General features: G+C 41.1%; 1 protein-coding gene across 1 annotated transcript; it reads right to left on the bottom strand.

The window, feature by feature from the left end:
- Positions 1-713: 713 nt before the first annotated feature.
- Positions 714-19031, bottom strand: tmem74b (transmembrane protein 74B). The gene is made up of 4 exons (XM_028574764.1): positions 18958-19031; positions 15206-15478; positions 11213-11762; positions 714-721 (listed from the first exon to the last, which is right to left on the bottom strand). Exons 2-4 carry the CDS (start codon positions 15419-15421, stop codon positions 714-716), a joined length of 774 nt encoding a protein of 257 aa, XP_028430565.1. The 5' UTR covers positions 15422-15478; positions 18958-19031.
- Positions 19032-22167: the final 3136 nt, after the last annotated feature.

Here is a 22167-nt window from a genome sequence, read left to right as displayed (position 1 = left end):
CAACTATGTTGTTGAGTTGTGCATTATCCCAAAATGTTTACAACAATGTTCAAACCCAGAGAAATGTTTTCTTTTATTCAAGGTTAAAGGTCTGTTAGATTTGGTCTCCAGTTGATGGCGTCTGTGCATGCGTTAGCATTGTGGTTGTCTGCCAGAAGCTGTCATAAATGGACTTGTTATCCAATTTTAAGCCACATTTTTTACGATACACTTTTTAGATCTTGGGGGAATTCTGTAGGTGAGCTGTTCAAAATCTGCAGGGCTTTGTACGTCACTAGCTGAAAGCAGGGGGCTAAGGGGGCTAACCGTTAGCATGCTGGCGCTAGCATACTAGCTCGTTCTCAATGGCAAAACACTGCTACAACACACACAAATTCACCCTAATCTACAACATAATTGTCTAGAACTACTTACATGTCCCTGTTCTGCAGCTATTCCACGCAAATTTGGAAGTGCGCCCTCGTTTAGAAGAAGTCTCCCGGCTAATCCTGCCTTGTACACGACAAAGTTGGAGAAACAGCTAGCTAGCTCATGAAATCCTTACCTAGCTACTGCGCATGTGCGACTGACAACAAAGATGTTACAGAAGTTGAAATGTCTCACTCTGTAGCTACAACAGAGACCTGACACAGGGTGAAAAGAGGAGCTGCAGCAATGTGCAGTAAAACAAAAATATGGTGTTTTTTGAAAATGAAACAAAATTCAAATTACAATTATGAGCCTGAAAATGAGCATAAGAGACAAACAACCAGTGAGACACGTGGGCACAATAGATTTAAAAACAACAAACAGGGATTTTATTGGTCACGTTAACAAAATCATACCTAAAAATCAGCATCATCGTTACTTACAGTATACAGCTCCTCAGTACAGGAACAAGGCATCTTTACATCTTTAGAGCGTCACACATGCAGATTCACTGCCTCCACACAAAGCAGCGCTTTTTAAACTATCAGGGCCGTTTCTCCAAACCATGACATAATGTGTATTCAATGGATCAATTTCACGAGTGAGAATATATCATGACTTTTCTCTTTCTTCTGTTATAGAACATTTAAAACTCTCTACACTCATCTTTATTTGATTCTTAATTTAGATGTTTTTAAAAGGAATTATAAGTGAGTTGAGTAGAAATTAAAACATTTGATATTGTGAGTTGTCACAAATAAACCCTTATGATTTTATAAGCAGGGTTCAAATTAAACTTTTTCATCCACCGTCCAAATGGCTAGTCAATGTTAAAATTTCACCAGCCACTCAATAGAGTACCATTGTTTTTTTTTGGCTGGTGAGTGTAGCAAATCTACCAGCCACTTGCCTATTTTACCAGCATTTGGCTAGTAGATGGTGCTCCTTTTGGAACCCTGATTATAAGTGTTTATGATTATGATATAGTATGATTTTAACAAAATACGCACTGTACAGTACACAAGTAACTGTGCTCTTCACAACACCACAGAGCAAACTAGGGCTAAGTGCAGCTCAAAGCATTTTATTTCCACTTTGATTGTTGCTGTTATCAGAAGGGAAAACCTCTTCAAATGCACACACAAGTTCATTTGTTGGTGGTTTGGTATTCAATCTGTGCCACAAAAGGTAAGAGTCTTAAAAAGTCATTCTTAAAACATGGATTAAAACAAATGTTAAAATGATATATAATAATTCTGTAAGGAAAAGGATAAACTTGTGAAGAAGAAGCTTCAAATTCTTTGTCTACAACTGCGTAAAGTTTCACACATCCAGTATACAAAGGGCTTCTGAATCAAGAAATACTTAAGGCTCATCATTTTACCAATTCAAACAAGAAAAGGCTCCAATTCTTGTAAAAAAAAAAAAAAAAATGCCTCTTAACCAATTTCCCCCTGGATTGGATGTCTTCAACATTTGCATTTTTAGGACAGAATGTGTAAAAAAAATAAAATAAAATGGGAAGACAAAACCCTTTAACTAACTAATGAAACACTATTTCAAGACTAAAAAGTGAAAACACTGAGCCAAATTATAAAACAACCCCTGTCTGCGTTTTAACAGATTAGAGACCCTGGTTTTCACTTAGGTTAAAGGTGCAGTAGGTAAGACTTTTAAAACTAACTTTCTGTCATATTTGCTGAAAATGACCCTGTGTTCCAGTAGAACTACATGAAGCAGGTCATTTAAAAAAACAATCCTGCTCCTCTGGCACCACCTACAGCCTGTAGTGCGATTTGCAAAAATCCCTGTTCAGATGCACCAATCAGGGCCAGGGGGTTAGGTGTGATTGACACACACCTAACTGTGTGTCAATCACTGCTCATGCACACGTATTCATTCTCCCTTGTGGGGGGAGGGGCTTAGGAGACCGTTTTGGGCCTTAGCAGAAAAGTGGGAGGGACTGAGAAGTTGTTGATATTCAATTTTTTTTGGCTAAGTCCTGGATCTTCCCAATCCTACCTACAGCACCTTTAAAAGGATATGTCACTTTTCTCAAGTACTATTAAAATGTTTTTTCTACATTTCATCAAATATCTACGTATATTAATTCATATTTTCTGTACAACTGAGTGAAATCAGTTTCCTTCTAAGAGCTATGTACTCTATAAACATTTCCAGCAGCTGACAAAACTGCTCTAGAAAACCACTTTAAAATACAAGTGATATATCCCTTTAAAGTCCATTTTTCCACTATTTTTCTGTGCTAAATGTTACTTTCATTGTCATATTTGTCATATATTAATTGCAAAAAGATTCACATTTTCACAAACACACAACTTCTTTCTCAGGCCACATAATCCTTTTTTCATACATTTCAAAGACTTTAATATGCATTTCATTTCATTCTAATTTCTTAAAGCGATATTTTACCTGGATGGAATAGTTTCTTTTCTTATATTATAAATGTTACATTTAAATTCAGCTGCTGTAACACAAGCTGCCTTTCTGTCACTCTTTTGTTCCTGCTCTTATTTTGAAGGCAAAAAAAAATGTTTAGTACTGCTCAAGTACCCAAAAATATTCCACCTGAATGAAATATCGCTTTATCTCGTTAAATATACATCCAATAACTCGTTTAAGACAGAATAATTAAAAAAAGAGCAGGAATGTTTATACAATAGTGTTTCAAAGGCCACTGCACTGATATAATGTGACCGGCAGATATTGTGATATTGCGTGACGCTGCCGCTGCTGCGACTGCGTTACAGCATTCATTTGTACATTCATTGAGTCTCTAAGTGAAATGCTACTGCTGTGTGTGTTCCTTTTGTGTATATGGTGTCTGTACATAAAGGGAAGCATCTGGCTCCAGCCTGTGAGGAAGGACCTTTCAGTCTTTTCTTCTTCTTCTTCAGTGGGCGGTTTGTTTAAGCGGAACAAAACTGGAGGGCTTTTTGGGTGTAAACTGTCATTTTGCTCTATTTTTTCTTTTTTTTTTACTACCAGGAGCTTGTTTTCACAGCGCTGGCAACCTTCTGTGGTCCTTTTTTTCTGCAGCATCCCGACGCGCGTGATTAATGAGCCTGAGCTCGGGGTCAGAACCCTGCACACGGCTGCTCAAAGTGTCCTTGAGTAAAGCACTGAATCCCAAGCAGGTGCGGGAACCCTGTTGCTGTGACTGACCTTTGACCCCCGAACACCCCCCCCCAACACCCCCCAATCACACCCAATCGCAAGGTAATGTAAGTCAAAGGAGGCCAAACGGCATTGATAAACACGCTAAAAAGCGATTATGCGTCTTTATAACGAATATGAATGGGCTTGTCGTACATACGCCACTTCATGAGATCAGTATGCCTCATCACTGAAGAAGTTGCCTGAGAACATTTTCAATGTACTTCAGTATCAAAGTAATTCCGCGATAGCTGTCTATAGAACCATGGGTACGCCTCAAACACCAACTGCTAATAGCTAATTCAGCTTACTTTCAATGGTGCTAGGTTGTTGTTTTTTGTCTGCTTTGTCTGATTCCAACAACCCAGCTAAATGTTGCCCTTGGCTTGGTGTGAAATAAAGCTTTGGTTCTTGGAAATCTTCCACCTTTAAATGATGATTTCTACTAAAAACGTGCTATTTATTCCCACAAAGGACTTCGGTGTGTAAAGGTGTCTAACATTTTCTCCTCTGCCGTGCCTTCACAAGGACTTTCCATGACATCCGAGAACTGCTTCCTTGATATAAATAGACTATTTCTATGGTAACAGAGTCATCGTGCTGCCGACAGAATAAAGATTGATTTTCTCTGTCTTTGGTCAAGGTGCTCGTGTTTGTGTCCTGACACTCAGATGCGTCACAGACGAACAGAAACACATTTTCAGACGCTCCAGACTTCCACGTCCTCACTCTCCTCCTTACAAAACGAGCATTGTAATTATGCCAACGTGGGCTTCTGTATTTTTCCTTTCACTATTTTACAACATTTTATGGACTAAACATTTCATCTACAAAGAAGACAATAAAAAGCTGCAACCCCTAAATGAATCAATAACGAAAATAATTGTCAGCGGCAGCCCTAATATGTCTACTGTATGTTCATAAAAACTAAATCAATGCTGCGGAACCAGAGATATCGTCTGTTTTACTCCACAGCTTCCTTGTCAAAAACCTGGTGCCTGCGTGACCCACAATGCAACTCAAACTGCTGACATTTGTGTGTGAGATTCAGGTGTGTTACGCTAGTAGCAGCTAATAGCCTGCAGCCTCCAGCCTGCAGCAGAGAGGAGCAGCTACAGGGGTATGGTAGGCTCACTGCTTTCTAACTCCAAGTGACATCACTTGAGGACATTTATCACTCCACACAGCTCCCTCTGAAGCCCCTGAAGGCTTTATACTACCTTTAAAACGTATGCAGTCTTAGGCCGGCCACACACTGGCTGCGTCGCGTGAGCGTGTCAGCCGCGTGGCGTGTCCGTTTAGGCCGGTTACACACTGGACGTGTCACGCGAGCGTGTCAGCAGCGTGGCGTGTCCGTTTATATTTCGGCTCCCATGTTAACAGGTTAGAGCTTACACACTGTAGAGCGTGTTGGAAGCGTTTCCAGGCAAAATAGAATAGGAAAATATGTTTATATGTCATTTAGACACAAATACATATTAACAAATGACATGTTGATGTTTGAAAGCCTCTAGGTTTTGATATAAATGCAGATGCCTATATGAATGTCATTTCTTTTAATCGATTTTCTAATATTGCACCTGTCAATACAGAAATATATTTTAGCCTATTTTGCCATCAATACTGCCGACGTTGTCTTTGCTGTAATCAAATCAGTATATATTTATGTTTAACATGGTATTTCATTTTATCAATGGGAAACATCCATGTGTCCAGACAAGGCTAGCAGCAGCAGCGCCGCGTCAGACACGTTTCTGGTGTGTAAAGACAGACAAAATCCACACAGCTGACACGCATCAGAAACACCACGCTCACGCCACGCCTGCAGTGTGTAACCGGCCTCAGAGCTTGCACACTGCCTGCGTGACACGCGCGTCTCAGGTGCGGCTAGGCTGCGGCGAAAAAAACGACGCCTATTTTTTACGCGGCAAGCGTGGCATAATAGAACAGGAAATTTTTACACGTATACATATTAATAAATGACATGTTGATGTTTGAAAGTATCTAGGTTTGGACATAAATGCAGATATAAATGTATAAAAAAAAAAAAAAAAAAAATAATTATTGATTTTAAAATATTGCACACGTCAATACAGAACGAAATATTCTGTAGCCTATTTTGCCGTCAATACTGCCGACGTTGTCTTTGCTGTAATCAAATCAGTATTTATGTATCAATGAAAAACATCCATGTGTACAGACAAGGCTAGCAGCAGCAGCAGCGCCGCGTCCGACACGTTTCTGGTGTGAAAAGACACAGAAAACACCACGCAGCTGACACGCAACAGAAACGCCGCGCTCACGCCACGCAGCCAGTGTGTAGCCGGCCTTTGATGTGTAAAATCGGCTTACTTCTCCTTTAAGTTTTTCCACAAAAGCAATCAACGGTCTTTCAGCTTCATCCTGACCTGATTCAATCCATCCGTCTCACTCAGCTCAGTCTAAAACCCTTCCAGACATCTTTTCTTCCAGCCGGGTGCGCCTGACCTGCAGCAGCAATCATTCCCTCGATCATGTTGTGTTCCTGCTAATGTGTTGTCCCCCCCCCCACACACACACACACACACACACACACACTAATGAGGACCTGCAGGTTGAACCCGATCCCTCGACAAGAATCATTGTTAAAGGGCTTTTTCATACTCCTTTAAACCATAAGACGACTTGTGCCTGTCAGTTTATTCCTATGTTAAATATTCTTGGAAACCCTGAACGTGTCGTAGAAAGTGTTTGAGCGTCATGCAGAGTCACTCCCTGTCTTCCCCCAGCAAGCTGAAAATCCATCTTTTTAAGAATCCTCCTCACGTCATCCAGTGTCTCTGCTGCATACTATTAGCTCTCCCACATCTTTTTTTATCTCCTTCCCTCTTACACAGAAACCTCTTCTGCATGTGTTTACTTCTCACTTTTGTTTCTTTTCCTAAACAATACAAATGTATTACGCTCAAACCATAGACTGAAGAAAAACATGGATGTATTGCTCACGGGTTTTTTTTATTAATGGAACACTTTGAGCCACTGACAATTCTGCTGCTGCAGCAGCCAATCCCAATGGGGGGTAAATGTAATTTGGTTTGTCTGTCGTGGATATTAAAGACAACATTAGTTTACTACTTCAGGTTGGCTTGATTGGGCAGGTAAGAGTAACGCATCAAACACTTGGAAAATAAACCTGCAGTTCATTAGTGTAGTAGAAAACTAGAAAACAACACCAGCACACAGGCAGTTGTGGGCATTAATGCCTAAACTGCTAGAAGTTACTAGTGTATGTTTTAGAAAGCATTATATAAGAAATATAAAGCTATTTCTAAAGTTCCGAGTGAGCTCACAGTTTTCATTATACAGTAGTTAGACATAAGTAGGTGTGAAAGTGAGAAGGTGAGAAAACTGCTGGCATGACTCAGGGAGATTTAAAGGTAACAGAACGTTCAAACAGGCCAACAATCACCTCAAGTTCTTATAGATAACAGAGCTTAAAGACTCGGCGCCGTTGCTTCACTTCTACACAGCAGGATTAACTTGACGGTACTAAAAACTATTAAAAACATTTCATTTCATGTCCTTCAAATTTAAAGGACAAATCCGGCGCAAAATGAACCTGGGGGTTAATAACACACGTGTACAGAGTCGACCGTTCTCTGGGATAGGTTTTCATGCTAATCGAATGTGACCAGTTTTAGCGCAAACCGCTAATTAGCTTAGAAGCTAATTGCTATTTCTACACCAACAAGGCCCAAAATAGCAACACACTTTCACGGTAGCGTAATGAGGGTCCCTACGTGTAAACCGAAGCATTGAGAACTTTGTAAGTGTACAGACAGTTTATAAAAAAGATAGATTAGAAAGACTGTAGTGTACCGTTCACTATACAGGCAGGCGCCATCTTGGGAAAACAGTCCCGATCAGCGGAACGACGAACACCGTGCTTGGGCTATGTTACCGGTTGCACAGCGTTAGCCGGATTTCTCCTTTAAAGACAAAATGCATCGTTTGTAACAGCATTTCAGAACGACACGCGTTTTCAGATTTGATGCAGCTGTGGTTAAGGTTTGGTTAGTTTTGGGGAATGATCATCATGAGTTAGGTTGAAATAAACTGTACTTTCTTACAGTTTTGGAGCGACCGCGGTTACGGTTAAAAGAAACCAACATTGACTGTCGGTACGGCGAACATTTTCAAACATTTCCACCCCTTTCTCCAAAAGTCCTGCATGCAGCTTTAGGTGTTACACATAGACAAGTCTTTCTAATGCCCAAACATAAGGCGGATTTTTCCTTTTTAAGATTTAGTCACGGAGTGGCCTCACATAAATGCACATGTTCCACCAGAAGCCTGTAGAATGAGTATTTTCTTACTCAAGGACACCTCAGCAGTAACGCACTGTAGCAGGGATTGAACCTGTGACTGTCCAGTCATTGAAATCAACCAGATATTATAGAACAGTACTGACCAAAATGGATCATGTCATTATATTGTTTAACATCTTTAACAGACACTCCTGTTGTTAGTTGCTTTTATCTCAAAATAAATGAATTTGAAATATTTCTTAATTACCTGCGGAACATTTTAGTGAAGCTTGGTCATATGTTTTACAGTTAGCATTTGATTTACTGTATATCTACTAGAGATGCAACGATTAGTCCATTAATTGATTAGTCAATCAAAAGAAAATGTATCGGCAACAATTTAGAAAATCCAGTATTTGTTTACGTCGTTATTTTTTTTAAGAAAACAAGCCAACAATTCACTGGTTCCAGCCACTAAAATAGGGATATTTGCTGGTTTTCTTTCATTTTGGATGGTTAATCAGACAAAACAAGACATTTAATTTATTTTTATACTATTTTCTGACATTTTACGGAACAAACAATGAATCTACAATTAATAAAATCATTAGTTTCAGCCCTGATATCCTCTGAGTCGTTTGTTATTTCATTCATCTGAATATTAAATATTGAAGCCCAATTGTTCAGCTGTTCACGGCTCGGTTTTGTATGTTTCCATTAAACTGTTGCTGCTGACAGAAATAAATTGATCAAACCGTGACGAGGTTTTGCATACCTGCATTGCGCATTTTGGTTTTTGAGCATTTTAGCTTTTGCTGGTCCTTTACATCTGACACGTCTATACAGGTATGTAGTATTTACAGTATATTTGTACTGTGAAATAAAAATGTGGTACATATTTTAATAAACAGCTTGAGATTAGTATGTTGGTGTGTGTTACACTTGAGATGTCCTTACAAGTACAGAGCCACAAACTCGCTTGTGAGATCAGTTGACAAGTGAGGACATTTTGTGTGTGTGTGTGTGTGTGTGTGTGTGTGTGTGTGTGTGTGTGTGTGTGTGTGGCGCTACATTGCCCTTGGCTAATTGGCTCACTATACAGACCTTAATACATTAGCATAATAATATTTGCGTATACACAATTTACAGTGTGTGTGTTTACTCATTAAGGCATATAGTATCCTTACATGACATAAATAACATCTGATTACATATAATACAAAGAGTAGGCGCTGTGTCATTAAAGGTCTATTCCACTCAAAACCAGCTTCTTCTCCGGGCTGCAGTCAGAAGAAGACACCTTGATGTTTGTTTTTCTGAATTCAATTTGTTATTTTAAGCACATTTCTGAATTATTGTTTTTTTTTTAAATATATTTAATGGACTGAGCACCTTAGGTGAAATTGTGAGGTTTCCTTATGACAGCAGCGACCGGCATGTAGCACGGTAGCTAGTTTTATTGTCCACTCAACAGTCAGGACCTTTAAATGTCAGATAAATATAATCATTCACACAGCGGAGCGGGGAAAATAATGGACTTGCAACATAATACAAAGACTGACTCTGATGCTGTTGGAAAGTGATGCGAGCATATAAAAAAAAAAATACTGATTAGTAAACATGAGGCAACAGATTTTGGGTGATGCAGCATGAGACATTAGAGATGTGACGTGATACTTTTTGAGATCTGGGTTGTCATTATTTCAGAGTAATGTCTGACTAATGATTTACTGAAAGGAACATTCATTTATTCAGCCACAAAGCAGTGAAAGTGTTGATTTTCACAGATTTCACAGATTTTGTGAACACGTGCAATCCCAACTAAACTACCCAATAATCGATTTACCCTGGTGGAGACATTGCTGTGACGAAAACACAATCTGTTTTTTTCCCACTGGGATTAAATTTGCAACAAAGACGCATTGATAAAATGTTGTTGTTGAGGAGGTTGTTCCTTGACTTAAAGTTAAGGAAGAACATTATCACTGACTAACAAATCAGGTAAGAAGACCTTTTGAGCTGCTGATGCAATGCTTTCTGGGTAATGTGTGTCAGCCTCTCAACAGTGACTCATGTCAGTTGTCATTCTAACACCTCCTCCTACTCTGTATTTTATTGTATTTCCTTATGAAACATCTATTTTTGTGTGCAGGTCTGTCCTTTTTGGTGAATTAAAGCCAATCAAAATGCTCAGAATATTTTTTTAAATGGAAATATTAAAGCTACATTAAGCTGCATTATTAACTGGGTAGACAGTGTCAGAAAGCAGCAGTTTGTTCAGTAAACACAAAGAAACAAGCAGTGTGCATGTGTTCAACTTATCACCTTTTTTGTGCAGTCTAGTTATGGTTAAAGGCAGACAGATTCTGGGTTTTTTGAGGCCAATATTTGGCTTAGAAAAGTAATAACGATATTTTGACGGGTGTTGTTTTTTTTTTAACATAAATCCATAACTTAAACTTAAACCAGGGATATCGATAAGTGGCCAATTTATCTGTCAGGCTCTAATTGTCATAAAGTTTATGTCCATGTATTGCAGATGTTGGTGGTGAGAGTAAATGAGTGAAATATTACTTACAAAAATGTTGCCTCTGTTTTTGTGCGAGAACTAGCATCACACTTCCATAAGACTTTATTTAGACAGTCCAGTAACACTTTTCTATCAAATGACTAATTTCCAGTGATTTTCACAGCAGCATTATAAGTCAGATAGTATGTATTGTGATTGGGGTTTTAAAATATGGCTAGGTTTAAATGTTGAACATCTTTTGGTCGCCTGATAGATTAAGCATCAACACTGGACTTCATAAATAAAGTATTAATCTTGCTTTCTGCAGCGACGAGAAACCTCCAGGGCTGTCGGACACAATGTGCTTTCTCTTGTAAAACCTCTGATAAACGAACTGTGATTTAAATATCAAAACTGTAATCTTTGATATACAACCATTCCAAATGTGCTCTTTCCCACAATAACATAGGCTTACCTCTTTTGTTTTTAATACATCCTTTATGATTGGTTGGAATAAATATCCCAGAAACTTTTCTGTCCCAAAATTCTGGGTCAAAGCTGGGTCATTCCAGCAGAGAGCCTTGTGCTCAACGTGTGCTTCTTCTGTTAGCACAAATGGGGCGGGGGGGAACCTGCACCATTTTGCAAACCCACATTTTGCAACTCCCTCAGAGGAAAGCAGATTGCAGAGTGAAAATCAAGGACAGCTAGTTCACTCCATGTACAGCAGCTGAAGAAGAAGAGGACGAAGCAGCAGCAGCAGCAGCAGCAGCAGCTGCAGGAGGAGGATTTCTGCTCGGTCCTGGTCCTGATTTGGAGTCCCGGCTCGGACCCGGCTGTATGTTATTCCGTGTCTCTGCGTGTTCCGCCAGAAACTCCTCTGCTCCGTCCCCGCCCTCGCCGCCTCCTTCTGCCTCTCCAGTCGCCAGCTGCTTCATCCTCAGGTTGATGGAGCCGTAAGTCCTCTTGGGTCGAACAAACGCTGCCCTGCGTCGGTACATCTCTCCCCGGCAGATGGACACCATGAGCAGCACGGACAGGAACATCCCCCCCAGTGTCAGCAGGCCGAGGCCCGCGATGATGCACTTGTCCAGGTGGGAGCCCAGCTGGGCGTAGTACATCTCCAGCTTCTCCATCTGGCGGGCCGACACCGAGTCCGGGTCGACTTTGGCCTCTCGCGGGATGGTGTAGGCGATGACCACCAGGACGATCCCGCTCACCAGGAACACCAGGGCGAAGATGAAGCCGTAGTCGGCCGAGTGGTCGTCAGCGGGGTTGAACTCAGTAAAGTCCGGGCCGTCCTCCTGCCCGCCACCTCCTTCCTCCTCATCGTAGGACCGCGGAGAGAGCTCCTGATGCTGCTGCTGCTGCTGCTGCTCCCGCTGAAAGAAGAACACAAAGTAAAGAAGACAAAAAAGGATAAGCGAAAGCAGCTTATGACCAAGAAGAAACTCAATATGATGAAGACATTGAAGACAGGGCCTTAGCGTCAATATTTAAAGAGCCCCTATTATGCTTTTTGGGGATTTTTCTTTTAGTGTGTTATATAGTTTTTGTGTGTGTATGTAATAGATGTATAAAGTAAAAAAAAAAAAAAAAACATTTCAAGCGTAGCTTTTGTCTCCCCCATGAGGAAATCTAAGTAATGACAACGAAACTTTCGGTGCATCCACATGATACAAGCCTTCCGTGATCGCGAAGTCCTTCATTTGCCGAAATCACGGGAGGAGAGAGGCGATGAGAAATTGCGTTTTAGAAGGATGAGACGTCCTTTCCTCTGAAGCGTCACATGAATTCGTCAGCTGTATGGGCGGAGTTAGCATACTCCTTCAGCTGCAGAAATGAGAGCTTTGAGAAAGCCTTCACCGAGGAGGGACTGCACAACTTCCGGTTCAGCTGAGGACCGAGGAGTCGAGGAGCTATGAAATAAGGGTTGCGGCCAGAGTGTGTCAGGCAGAGGAGCTACAGCAATGGGCAGTGTGAGAAACGTAATATGTTTTTGAACATAAAGCATGTAAACCTATTCTAGTAGACCCCCAATAGTACAAACATGACGCTGTAAAGGAGCATAATAGGGGCTCTTTAAGGTCTCTGAGCATGACTGTCCAAGGGATGAGCTAGCGGCCGGGGCAGGCGCCTCACTTCATGGAGCTTCTCAACTCCGAAAACTTTGAAGCAAATTGTCAATTCGGCATCAATGGGCGCAAGACAGCCTATATTCGAAATCTAAATAGTTCATTTCTCGCCTAAAACGTTGTCAGAAGTGAATTTAGTGATGAATAAGATGGCAAACACTGTTAAAATTGTCCCGTTGTTGGTCTATCTGTACCGGAAACTCGACCCTTGTTGACCTAGGTGCCTGTGCTGAAAAGGGAACAGCGAAAAGACGCTGAATTAGGAGCTGAAAGAGTTACAGGAACTGTGGCCAGAGGAACTTAAAAATCCCCAAATTGGTCCAGTCGGAACACGAGAAAAAAAGGGTTCTAGGAATTTTATGTTCTAGGAACTCCGGTCGGAAAGCGGCTAAAGTAAATATCTCATTAGGCCGCTGCCATGAATAAAAAAAGCATGCAAATCACTTACTTTAGAAAAAAGGTTTCTTTGTAAATAATAATTGTTAGAATCATTAATGACAAAAGACAATTAAAATGTAAAAGTGCTACAGTACTATTTCAGAAAAGGTAAATATTGAGCCAAGGACCAGATGTCAGATGGCTTTCGAGCATATCATGTTTTCTTGATGTGAATGTTTCTGCTTGAATCTTGTGTAACCAAACTCTTCCGGGTTTTTTTCCCCCCCTCTAAGTGAATTTCTGATATGTAATGACTTCCCTGTGTAACCTTCAATGTTGTCCTGTTTGGTTGTAAATCACTACTTTGGTAGGAAGTAAAGACTTTGATCGATATGAGGCTTGAGAGCTTGAGGCTTTTCAGTGACATGTTAGCTAAATAATCTGCTGCTGTCCTGGTTTATCCTGTCCATAATGCTTTGTTTAACTTGGGATTCAGCGTTAGCTTGTATTCAGGATTCTGGTCTGCTTGCAGCAGTGCAGAGTCATGGAGAGAGAGCACTCTTTTGTATTTGCTGTCATCAGTGTTGTGCCTGAACGCGTTCATTTAACGATAGTTCATGAACTCATTCATATTTTGGGCGAACATGAACTGAACGTACTGTATTACTGCCTGATGAACGTTACTGTGAACTCGTTCATTCTGGTGTCTGTGAACGGCACGCTCTCTCGGTTTAACTTCGTTCAATAGGGTGCCAGATTTCTATAGAGCCTTCCAGGCGAAAACCCGGCTAAAACACACCATAAACAGGCCTTAATATGTAGCGGAAAAAACACCCAATCTGGCAACACCAGCCACCAGTGTCGCACCGCCGCATACGTCATCAAAACAAAAAGCAGCGTGGAGGCGATGAAGCAGCAAGAAGACGTCGTATGATCGTTTAAACGAGTTTTATGAAAAGTTCGGTGAGGATAGGAAAAATCTTACATTTCTGTGCAAACTTTGCCCACCGGCTTTCAAAAAGAAAATCCGCACTTCAGTCACATTCACAGCAAACCTGAAACGGCACATTGAACTGATTGGATATGGAGAGGAAATCTGACGCATAGTTTCACTGTTAAAACTGATAAAATAATTGCTGTCTGTGGTTCTATATGGGCTCTGGCAATCATTTTGAAAAATAATAGCTTGCAGCAACCTATGGAAAAAAAAGAACTATGAACTAGTTCATTTTTGAAACTGTGACCTTAGTTCAAAAAAAAAGTATGAACTATGAACTGAACTAGTTCATTTTAAAATTTGTGAACTGTACATTGAACTAGTTCATGTAGAAAGTGAACTTTCCCAACACTGGCTGTCATGTTTTCTTAGTATGAAAGACTGCTGTTGCGTTGTGGCTTTTCCAGTGGAGGAAGAAGTACTCAGATATTTTAAGTAAAAGAAGCGATAGCACTGAGTATAAAAAAAACAAAAAAACGCTGTTACAGGTAAAAGTCATGCGTTCAAAATGTTTACTAGCATTAAAGCAACACTAAAGCACTTTTCCCATTTTCGGTCCCCCTACAGGTCGGAATATCTCAATATGTCTCATTCGAACTACAGATCCGCTACCAGATCTGGCAAACTTGCATAGTGCGATAATGGACAATTCCACTTCTAACCTGTAGGGGGACCAAAGCGGGAAAAGTGCTTTAGTGTTGCTTTAAAATATATGCTATATATTTATCTCAAAACAAGGTTGGTGCCCCATGAACTTTTGGCATCTATATGGGCATAGTCATGTCGTAGCTGGTTTTAAGTCTACCATCGATTTTATGGCTTATACTCCAATTTGTCAATGGAGAAATTGCATTGTATTTTTACTTCTGGAACCCGTTGTGGGCGGGATTGTTGAGCTCTATGCAGAATAATATCACTGTTAAATAGTGAAGTAGGAAGCTACTGAAAGCAGTAATACTGTTGTTGCTATGGTTACCACCAGTTTAAAATGTGAAAATGGAGGTTAAATTACAAAAGAACTACATTTGAGGCTTGAGGTGGCCAATTTTTTAATTGTAAATGTGTAGCGTAAATAACTAGCTATTCACTTGTCGAAACTGTATTTAGACCGGCTCATATTGAGGTTGCTATAGTTAACTGCTAACGTTAGCTACTTTGCTAGTCCCTCCACAGTCCACCCTGCTCTTCTTCTTCAATTTAAACGTTCGTAGATGGGTTTGCCCGGGAAAACATTTTATAATTCGACAGAAGACATATAAATCACAAAAATACTTCTAAATACACAACCAATGGCTGGTAACAACACCAAATTTACCTTGCTGTTGTCTGAAGTTGAGGGCGGACAACCCTGCGGTTCAGTCACCCCCTGCTGGCAGTGCTCGTGCTCCTCGTCCTGCTGGTAGGAGGCGTTCTCGAAGCCCCGGGCTGTGGCCGCTGTCCAGGGCGCTGAGGCCGGCGTCGGAGACACGCCTCGCTGGACTCCTCCGCCCCGCAGCTCCCGGAGCTCTACGGCGTTGAAAGAGGACTCCATCGAAATCTGTTGGATTTGCTCATGTCTTCACCATCCCTCCGCTCTGCATTATCCTCACTGAATAGAAACAAAATAATGAAGGGACTGAAGGGACAAAGAAATAAATATAGGCTACTTTTAATTTTTAAAACCAAGTAAAAGCCTTATATAATAGGCTATAGCCTACCCTTAGGACATGAGTCAGACTGAGTTATTTGATGTCATTTTATGGTCTCACATCACCCTTCAAATATTAATATACTGGGGTATAAATCTATACAATAGTGATCTGCAGCCTGATATTTTATATGCAGCCATTGCCATATCTGTATTTTGTGTATGAAATGTGATGCAATACACAAAGTTATTAGTATTATTTGTGGCCTATTAATGGTATTAGGCTATCTTTCTATCTATTTTACAATGGTTTACTTTAAAATATTGTACTACATTTATTCTAAAGCTAGCCTATAGTTTTCATATCAAGATTAATAATTAAAGGGGTGATAGAATGCAAAACCGATTTTACCTTGTCATAGTTGAATAACGCGTTTGGTGGGTAAATAGGACATACAAAGAACCTCAAAATCCCACTGACACCTCTTTCCTCTGCAAATCTCACAATTTGAAACTGCCTCTGAAAACGGGCAAATCTCAACTAACCGTCAACTCGGTGGCTCCTCCTCATTTGGCTCTCGTCTCTATCTTTATCACGCCCCAACATTTATATAGGCTAAGGCTACACCACTGATCTGAGATCAGGTAGTCTTCTGAATAGGTCGCGCAGATCTCAGAAACTGTATACATTGTTCATCTGCTATTTTACCACTAAATTCACTTCTGAGACTTTTTTATGCGAGAAATCAACTATGTAGAGGTCAAATATGGGCCGTTTTATGAAAATGTATGACTAAACCATCCTGCTGTGAGCTAGATGGAGCTCCATCACGGCTGGCAGCCCATGGTACTCGATACCCGTGCAAAGTCACCGTTTCCGGGTTAGTGGACTACCAAACGCCGCTGCCCTGACAGAGCTCCAGGGCCTCCAGCTCCCCTCTTCCTGATAAATGGCCGGTCTGTGCGAGTGAGTGAGAGCGTGGTCAGCGAGCTTGTTACGCCAGCAATCTCTTACCACAGGTTCCAGTTAATCTTATAATGTATATGTGTGTTTAGTTATTTAAACAAACGCTCGTGGAAATAAACGCCTCTTGTCTGCGAGTGAGCTGGATGGAGCTCTATCAATGAGAGCTAGCTTGCCTTCTCCTAACAAGACGTCTAAAATTCACAAAAATGTGAAAGTCGAAAGTGTAGCAACAATCTTTTCCCATAGGATTAAATGGGACACATAGCCTAGCTAGCAGCTCCTCCTAAGGAGACCTCTCAAATTCACAAAAATGCCTTAAATTGAAATCGGACAAAAGTGTTAGCTTTGTTAAGACCTTAAGGAGCTGTGATATACATGTCATGATGAAATTCAAACTGTAAATATACGATAGTTATGCCGAAAGGGTAGCTAACTAGCCGCAATCTGTACACATAGGATTGAAGGGACTAGCTAGCAGCTAACGAAACCCCTCATGTTCACAAAAATGCATTAATTGAAATCGGACACAATTGTTAGCTTTGTACGACCTTTGGGTAGCTGGAATATAAGTGGCGTGACGAAATTCAAACTGTAAATATACTCTAGTTATGCCGGCAGCTGGCAGCCGGCCAGTTCCACGGAGCTCCAAGGAGCCCCGGTAGTCCAGTAACCGAGAAACGGTGACTTTCACTGGGTATGGAGGTTGCCGCTTTCTCGTCAGACTGTGTGGAGCTGCTAAACACGTCTTACCAGATTTGCAATTAGCCATAAATCTTCGTAAAACGGCCCATATTTGAGCATTATATAGTTGATTTCTCACGTAAAAAAGTCTCAGAAGTGAATTTAATAACGAAATAGTATACAAACAATGTATAACTTTGCAGTGTCTGAAATATGAGACCTGTTGTCTCGTCTCCAATGTGTTTGTATGTGGTTCGCTCAAGCCAATCAGCGCGCAGCTCATCTAAATATTCATGAGCATACCATATTTGGAAGAAAAGCTCTTGTTACAAATAGGGCCATATTCACAGGGTTGTTATGGGCCCATAAAATAGCATTCGGGCAATTTTCAGCCCAACCAATGTTACATACCCTATTAGGAAACCTTAAGGAACAGTGTGAAATACCCTAATCATTCTATCACTCCTTTAATAATTAATTAATAGGCTAACATATCATTACTTTATAAAATATTCATCGTACCATCTTGACAGCATTAATAGAACAGTAATATTCTTTTTTTTTTTTTAAACCACTCTGAATGGGACACTTTTGCATAGTGAGTACTTTTACTTTTGATAGCCTACTTTAAGTAGCCAGCACAAGTAGGCCTACACTCTGTTTCCAATTCCAATAGATATTTTAACTTGAGATCTGCAGGAGTTTTTTTTTTATGTTAGTCTTTTATTTTAATAAGCAGTTCTGCACCACAGAGGTTTGTCCTACAGGCCTGGTTTTTCCATATTAACACGCGCACACACACACACACACACACACACACACACACACACACACACACACACACACACACACACACAGAGGTAACAGTGAGACAGATGTTACATCTCATCAACACTTTAAAAACATGCATTTAGTGAGTTCCTTTAAATATTTCATAACAAAATGAACTGAGTCTGTGAATGTTAACACATGAGAAGGGTGTGAACCTCGTGCACGCGCATTTCAGCCGCCTATCTGTGTTCAAACAGCGGTTTCACCCTACACAGTCAGAAGCCTGAGTGAATATTAAAGAAGAATTAAAGCTGCATTATATGACTATAATATATCCTCCTGACACTGTTATCCTTTACTATGGTCTATAATTTAATCTACCCTGAGGTTTTATTTCATCCCCCCCAAAAAATCTGTTTTGTTTAATTTACCCTCCCGGAAAACATTGTTTGTTTCTACAGCCGGTTAATCTCCAGGGAGCTCCAGGCTAAAGTAGCCCACTGACACAGTTACCATTTATCAGCACATCAAGCCCCGTGGCCCGCAGAGGAACACAGCCTGAGTGCCCATGGGCAAGCTGTCCGGCCGATACCACCGTGACCTTGTCATGCGCCAAACAGCCCAAAACATGGACCTGTGTGTGTGTGTGTGTGTGTGTGTGTGTGTGTGTGAGAAAGAGATATTATCAACCGGGACTGATAAGCACCACACCGACTGACACGTATCATTATCCCGATCTAACGGCAGACAACACAGACCGAGAGGGGAGGGAGAGTCCGGGTCAAAGTGGGGGGGGGGGGGGTCTAATTCGGACTGAAATTATGCAACCGAGCCGATTAGCCTACTCTCCGGAGGGAAACACCGGGGATGGATTCGGTAACAAGGCTATAGGCAGCATCCAGCCCGCTCCCCTGAGCTGTATCCGAATAATCATCGCGGATAGCATCGATCATCTGCAGGGATAGCCTATCCATCAGAGGTGTTCGCGTAAAGTGATCGGGATGACAGCGCGGGGTCTTACCTGGTGCTGATGCCGCGGAGAGGCGGGAATCAAGACGCATCCGGAGAGATGGATGCTGCCGGATCATGTGTGAGGAGGATGCAGTGAGACGGAGAGAGAGGGAGGAAGGGAGGGAGGGAGGGAGGACCGAGGTAAGACTGACCATGCGCAAAAGCAGCCTGTGGTTCTCTCTGCTGGTATCCGGAGAGCTGGTGGAGAGAGGTGTGGTGGGGAATATTAAACAATAAATACAATGTGCAATGCAAGTGTGACATCAATTAATCAGAAGATAAAACTTAAAGTAATATCTGTCTGGAACAGAGCCAGGGTTGTGGAAAGTGCAAATATGCTATAATAAAGAATAAAAAAAGGACGACTTTTTGACTACACTTCCTAATTTTGTTATGGCTCCAAATAACTATGAAGGCTTATGAATGTGGGATCTGAGAATGCTGGTGAGTGCTGCAACAAAACACAGGGTGTAAACCAAACGTTCTCTATAGCCTATGTATAATAATTTGTATATAAGTCTATGTGTTGCTTTTTTCTCATTTATTCTGTTTTTATCACTAACATATTGATGTCAAAGTAGGCCTATATTAATGTTGTAGTTGGTCAATGTGGAGCCATGTTTTAGGTTCTTTGTAGACGAGCAGTATAATACTGCATTATATTATATAAGCATAACATAACATAATTTTTTTTTTTTTTGGAAAAAATAAAAAGTAACTTTGAGTCTCAGATAAATGTAGTGGAGTAAAATGTACAGTATTTCGCTCTGAGATGTAATAGAAGCATAAAGTAGCATAAAATGGAATATTTACTTAAAGTATTTCAAAACTGCACTCATTCAAGTAGGCCTACTTGAGTAAATAACTAGTTACACTCCACCACTGCTAACTACCATGAGATAACGAATAGTTAAATTACCACAAAGTGTGACATTTTCTTTTGTCTTGTCAAATCTATTTTGCAGGTAAAACGTTTAACTGTTCAGTTCAACCTAGGAAACAGCTGGGATGAAGACAGCGGACATCCCTCTGATATCAACAGAAATAACATCTGGCCAAAGGTTTGAATGAACAACATCCTGTGAAACACAGAGAAAATGTCCCTTTAAAATAAACAAATCAACATATACAGCAGGCCTACTGCTTTGAACTCCACATAATAACATGAAGGGTAGTGATTTTGGTTGTTTAATCTCACAGCGAAAAAAATTTAAGTAAGATTTTTGGGACATTCAGAAAAAAAACCTGCTCCGTCTTGGTGTGTGTAAAAGAAGAAACCATGCATGTTACCATGGCAACACATACCTAGTGCAGCAGCATGGACATGTTGTTATAGGTACCAAACAATGTTTAACAAAAGTCATACGGAGAGAAATCCATCATAGAATTGATCAGATAGTCTCTGTGTAGGCCTAAATCATTTAAAGATGTAACTTTTCTGCATTAAAACGTCTAAAAGCAACTAGACCTATGTGCTATATGCTGTTGAGTTGTGTACTTACCTTATCCCAAATGTTTCCAGAGAAATCTGTACTTTTATTCAAGGTAACGGTCCATTGCGTTTGGTCTCCTGTTAATGGCGTCATATCCCCTCTATGCGTCAGCGTTGTGCTTGTCTGCCTGAAGCTGTCATAAATGGACTTTTTATCCAGTTTTAAGCCACATTTTTAGTATACACTTTTGAGACCTTGGTTCTTTTTAACTACTGTATATATTTAACCCGGATGAAGGATTAAAGTCATCAGATGTCTGGATCTAAAGTTATCAAGCTGAGCAAATGTACAGTAAGTGACAGCTCGGCTCATAACCCCTCTGCTGACGAGCTGGACAGAACTGAAGAGAAAAAAAAAACTGAAACCGTTTTATGTAGTGTTTAACTGGTTTTTATCGGCAGGTCTGTTAGTTTTGTAGCCTGGTTGACACCAGACAAGGGTCAGTTGTAACTGAGAGTGGCATTGGCCCAATCCCAAAGTCCGGACTCACAGACTCACGGACTTTGGTGCGCGTTCTCGCGAAATTCGTAAGGACTTAGGGTTGTCCCAATGTCGAATTTCAAAGGGCGTGAGGGTTTGAGTACACACTTACCGAGCCCTTTCCGTGAGTCTGCATTGATGCAGACTTCACCAAAGGGAATTACCCACAGTTCAAAGCGTTGTGACGTTTACCGCGGAGACCGTATGGAAATCCGGAAATTACAAAGGTAAACAACAGCATGACACACGGCCACGGAACAGACCAACCTGTTTTCCAGCTTGTAAAACAAGAGCTTGAAATAATGTGGAATCACGCCGCCGTCTCCGGTGCCTTGGCCGTGTGGAAAGCAACAAACTTAAAATGAAAATTCCCAAACCAGCAAGTGTCAGCAACATCTTTTTTATTAAACGTCGCCAAGGTAACATGTGATCTCGTGTGAAGTGCTGTCCCAATCCCATTTATACCTATTTGAGCCTCACACACTCACTCACTTAGCACCTGAGATCAATTAAGTCTGTGAGTCTTTAGTCCTTAGTCCTCAGGGCTCACTTTGGGATTGGGCCAGTGTGTCTCAAATCGCGCACTTCCCGTAGTGCACTAAGGGAAGTGCACTTCGTACACTATGTACTTACTTGCATAGTGCGTAAAATTTGACGGGGGAGTGTTGTCTCAAATCGCGCACTGCCTTATGTACTTACCGGAAGTGACAGTCCTCCTCCTTCTTCTTCTGTGACATTTTGAGTGTACTCAAATAGTTAGTATAAGTACAGAAGTGTGCGATTTGAGACACACTGGGCAAGCTTCATTCGCAGCCCATTTCCAAAGGACGGCGCTCAAATGCCTCTGGGTGCAATTGAATAGTCCTTCAACCAATCAGACCAACGATCCGGGTGATGTAGCAGCGACAGCAGCATCAACGGGTTGCTGCGCTTCGGTGACCGTCATGTTGAATGTAAACAAAAAGCTGCTCGCTGTCGCTGCACTATCGTCATTGTGTAAAGCCCGCCTCAACGGTTGTGATTGGCGCCTCGATTTGGAAAAATTGGAAATGGGCTTGAATGGGCTCTAGGCCAGTCTGACTTGCAGAGCAAATCTCAAATTTGCTGGAGGTTTGTCAGGGTTTTCCCAGGCTAATAGTTTTGGAGATGAGGAAACCTCTGCGGATAATAACCTCTTGAACTGTGAACACTAAAGGAATCCTAATCGGAAGAAAGCTGACTGCAATGACGACAATGGTACTGAAGAC

The sequence above is a fragment of the Perca flavescens genome, chromosome 4, assembly GCF_004354835.1.
Source record: "Perca flavescens isolate YP-PL-M2 chromosome 4, PFLA_1.0, whole genome shotgun sequence".
NCBI classification, from domain to species: domain Eukaryota; kingdom Metazoa; phylum Chordata; class Actinopteri; order Perciformes; family Percidae; genus Perca; species Perca flavescens.
This window is presented reverse-complemented; position numbering and strand designations above follow the sequence as displayed.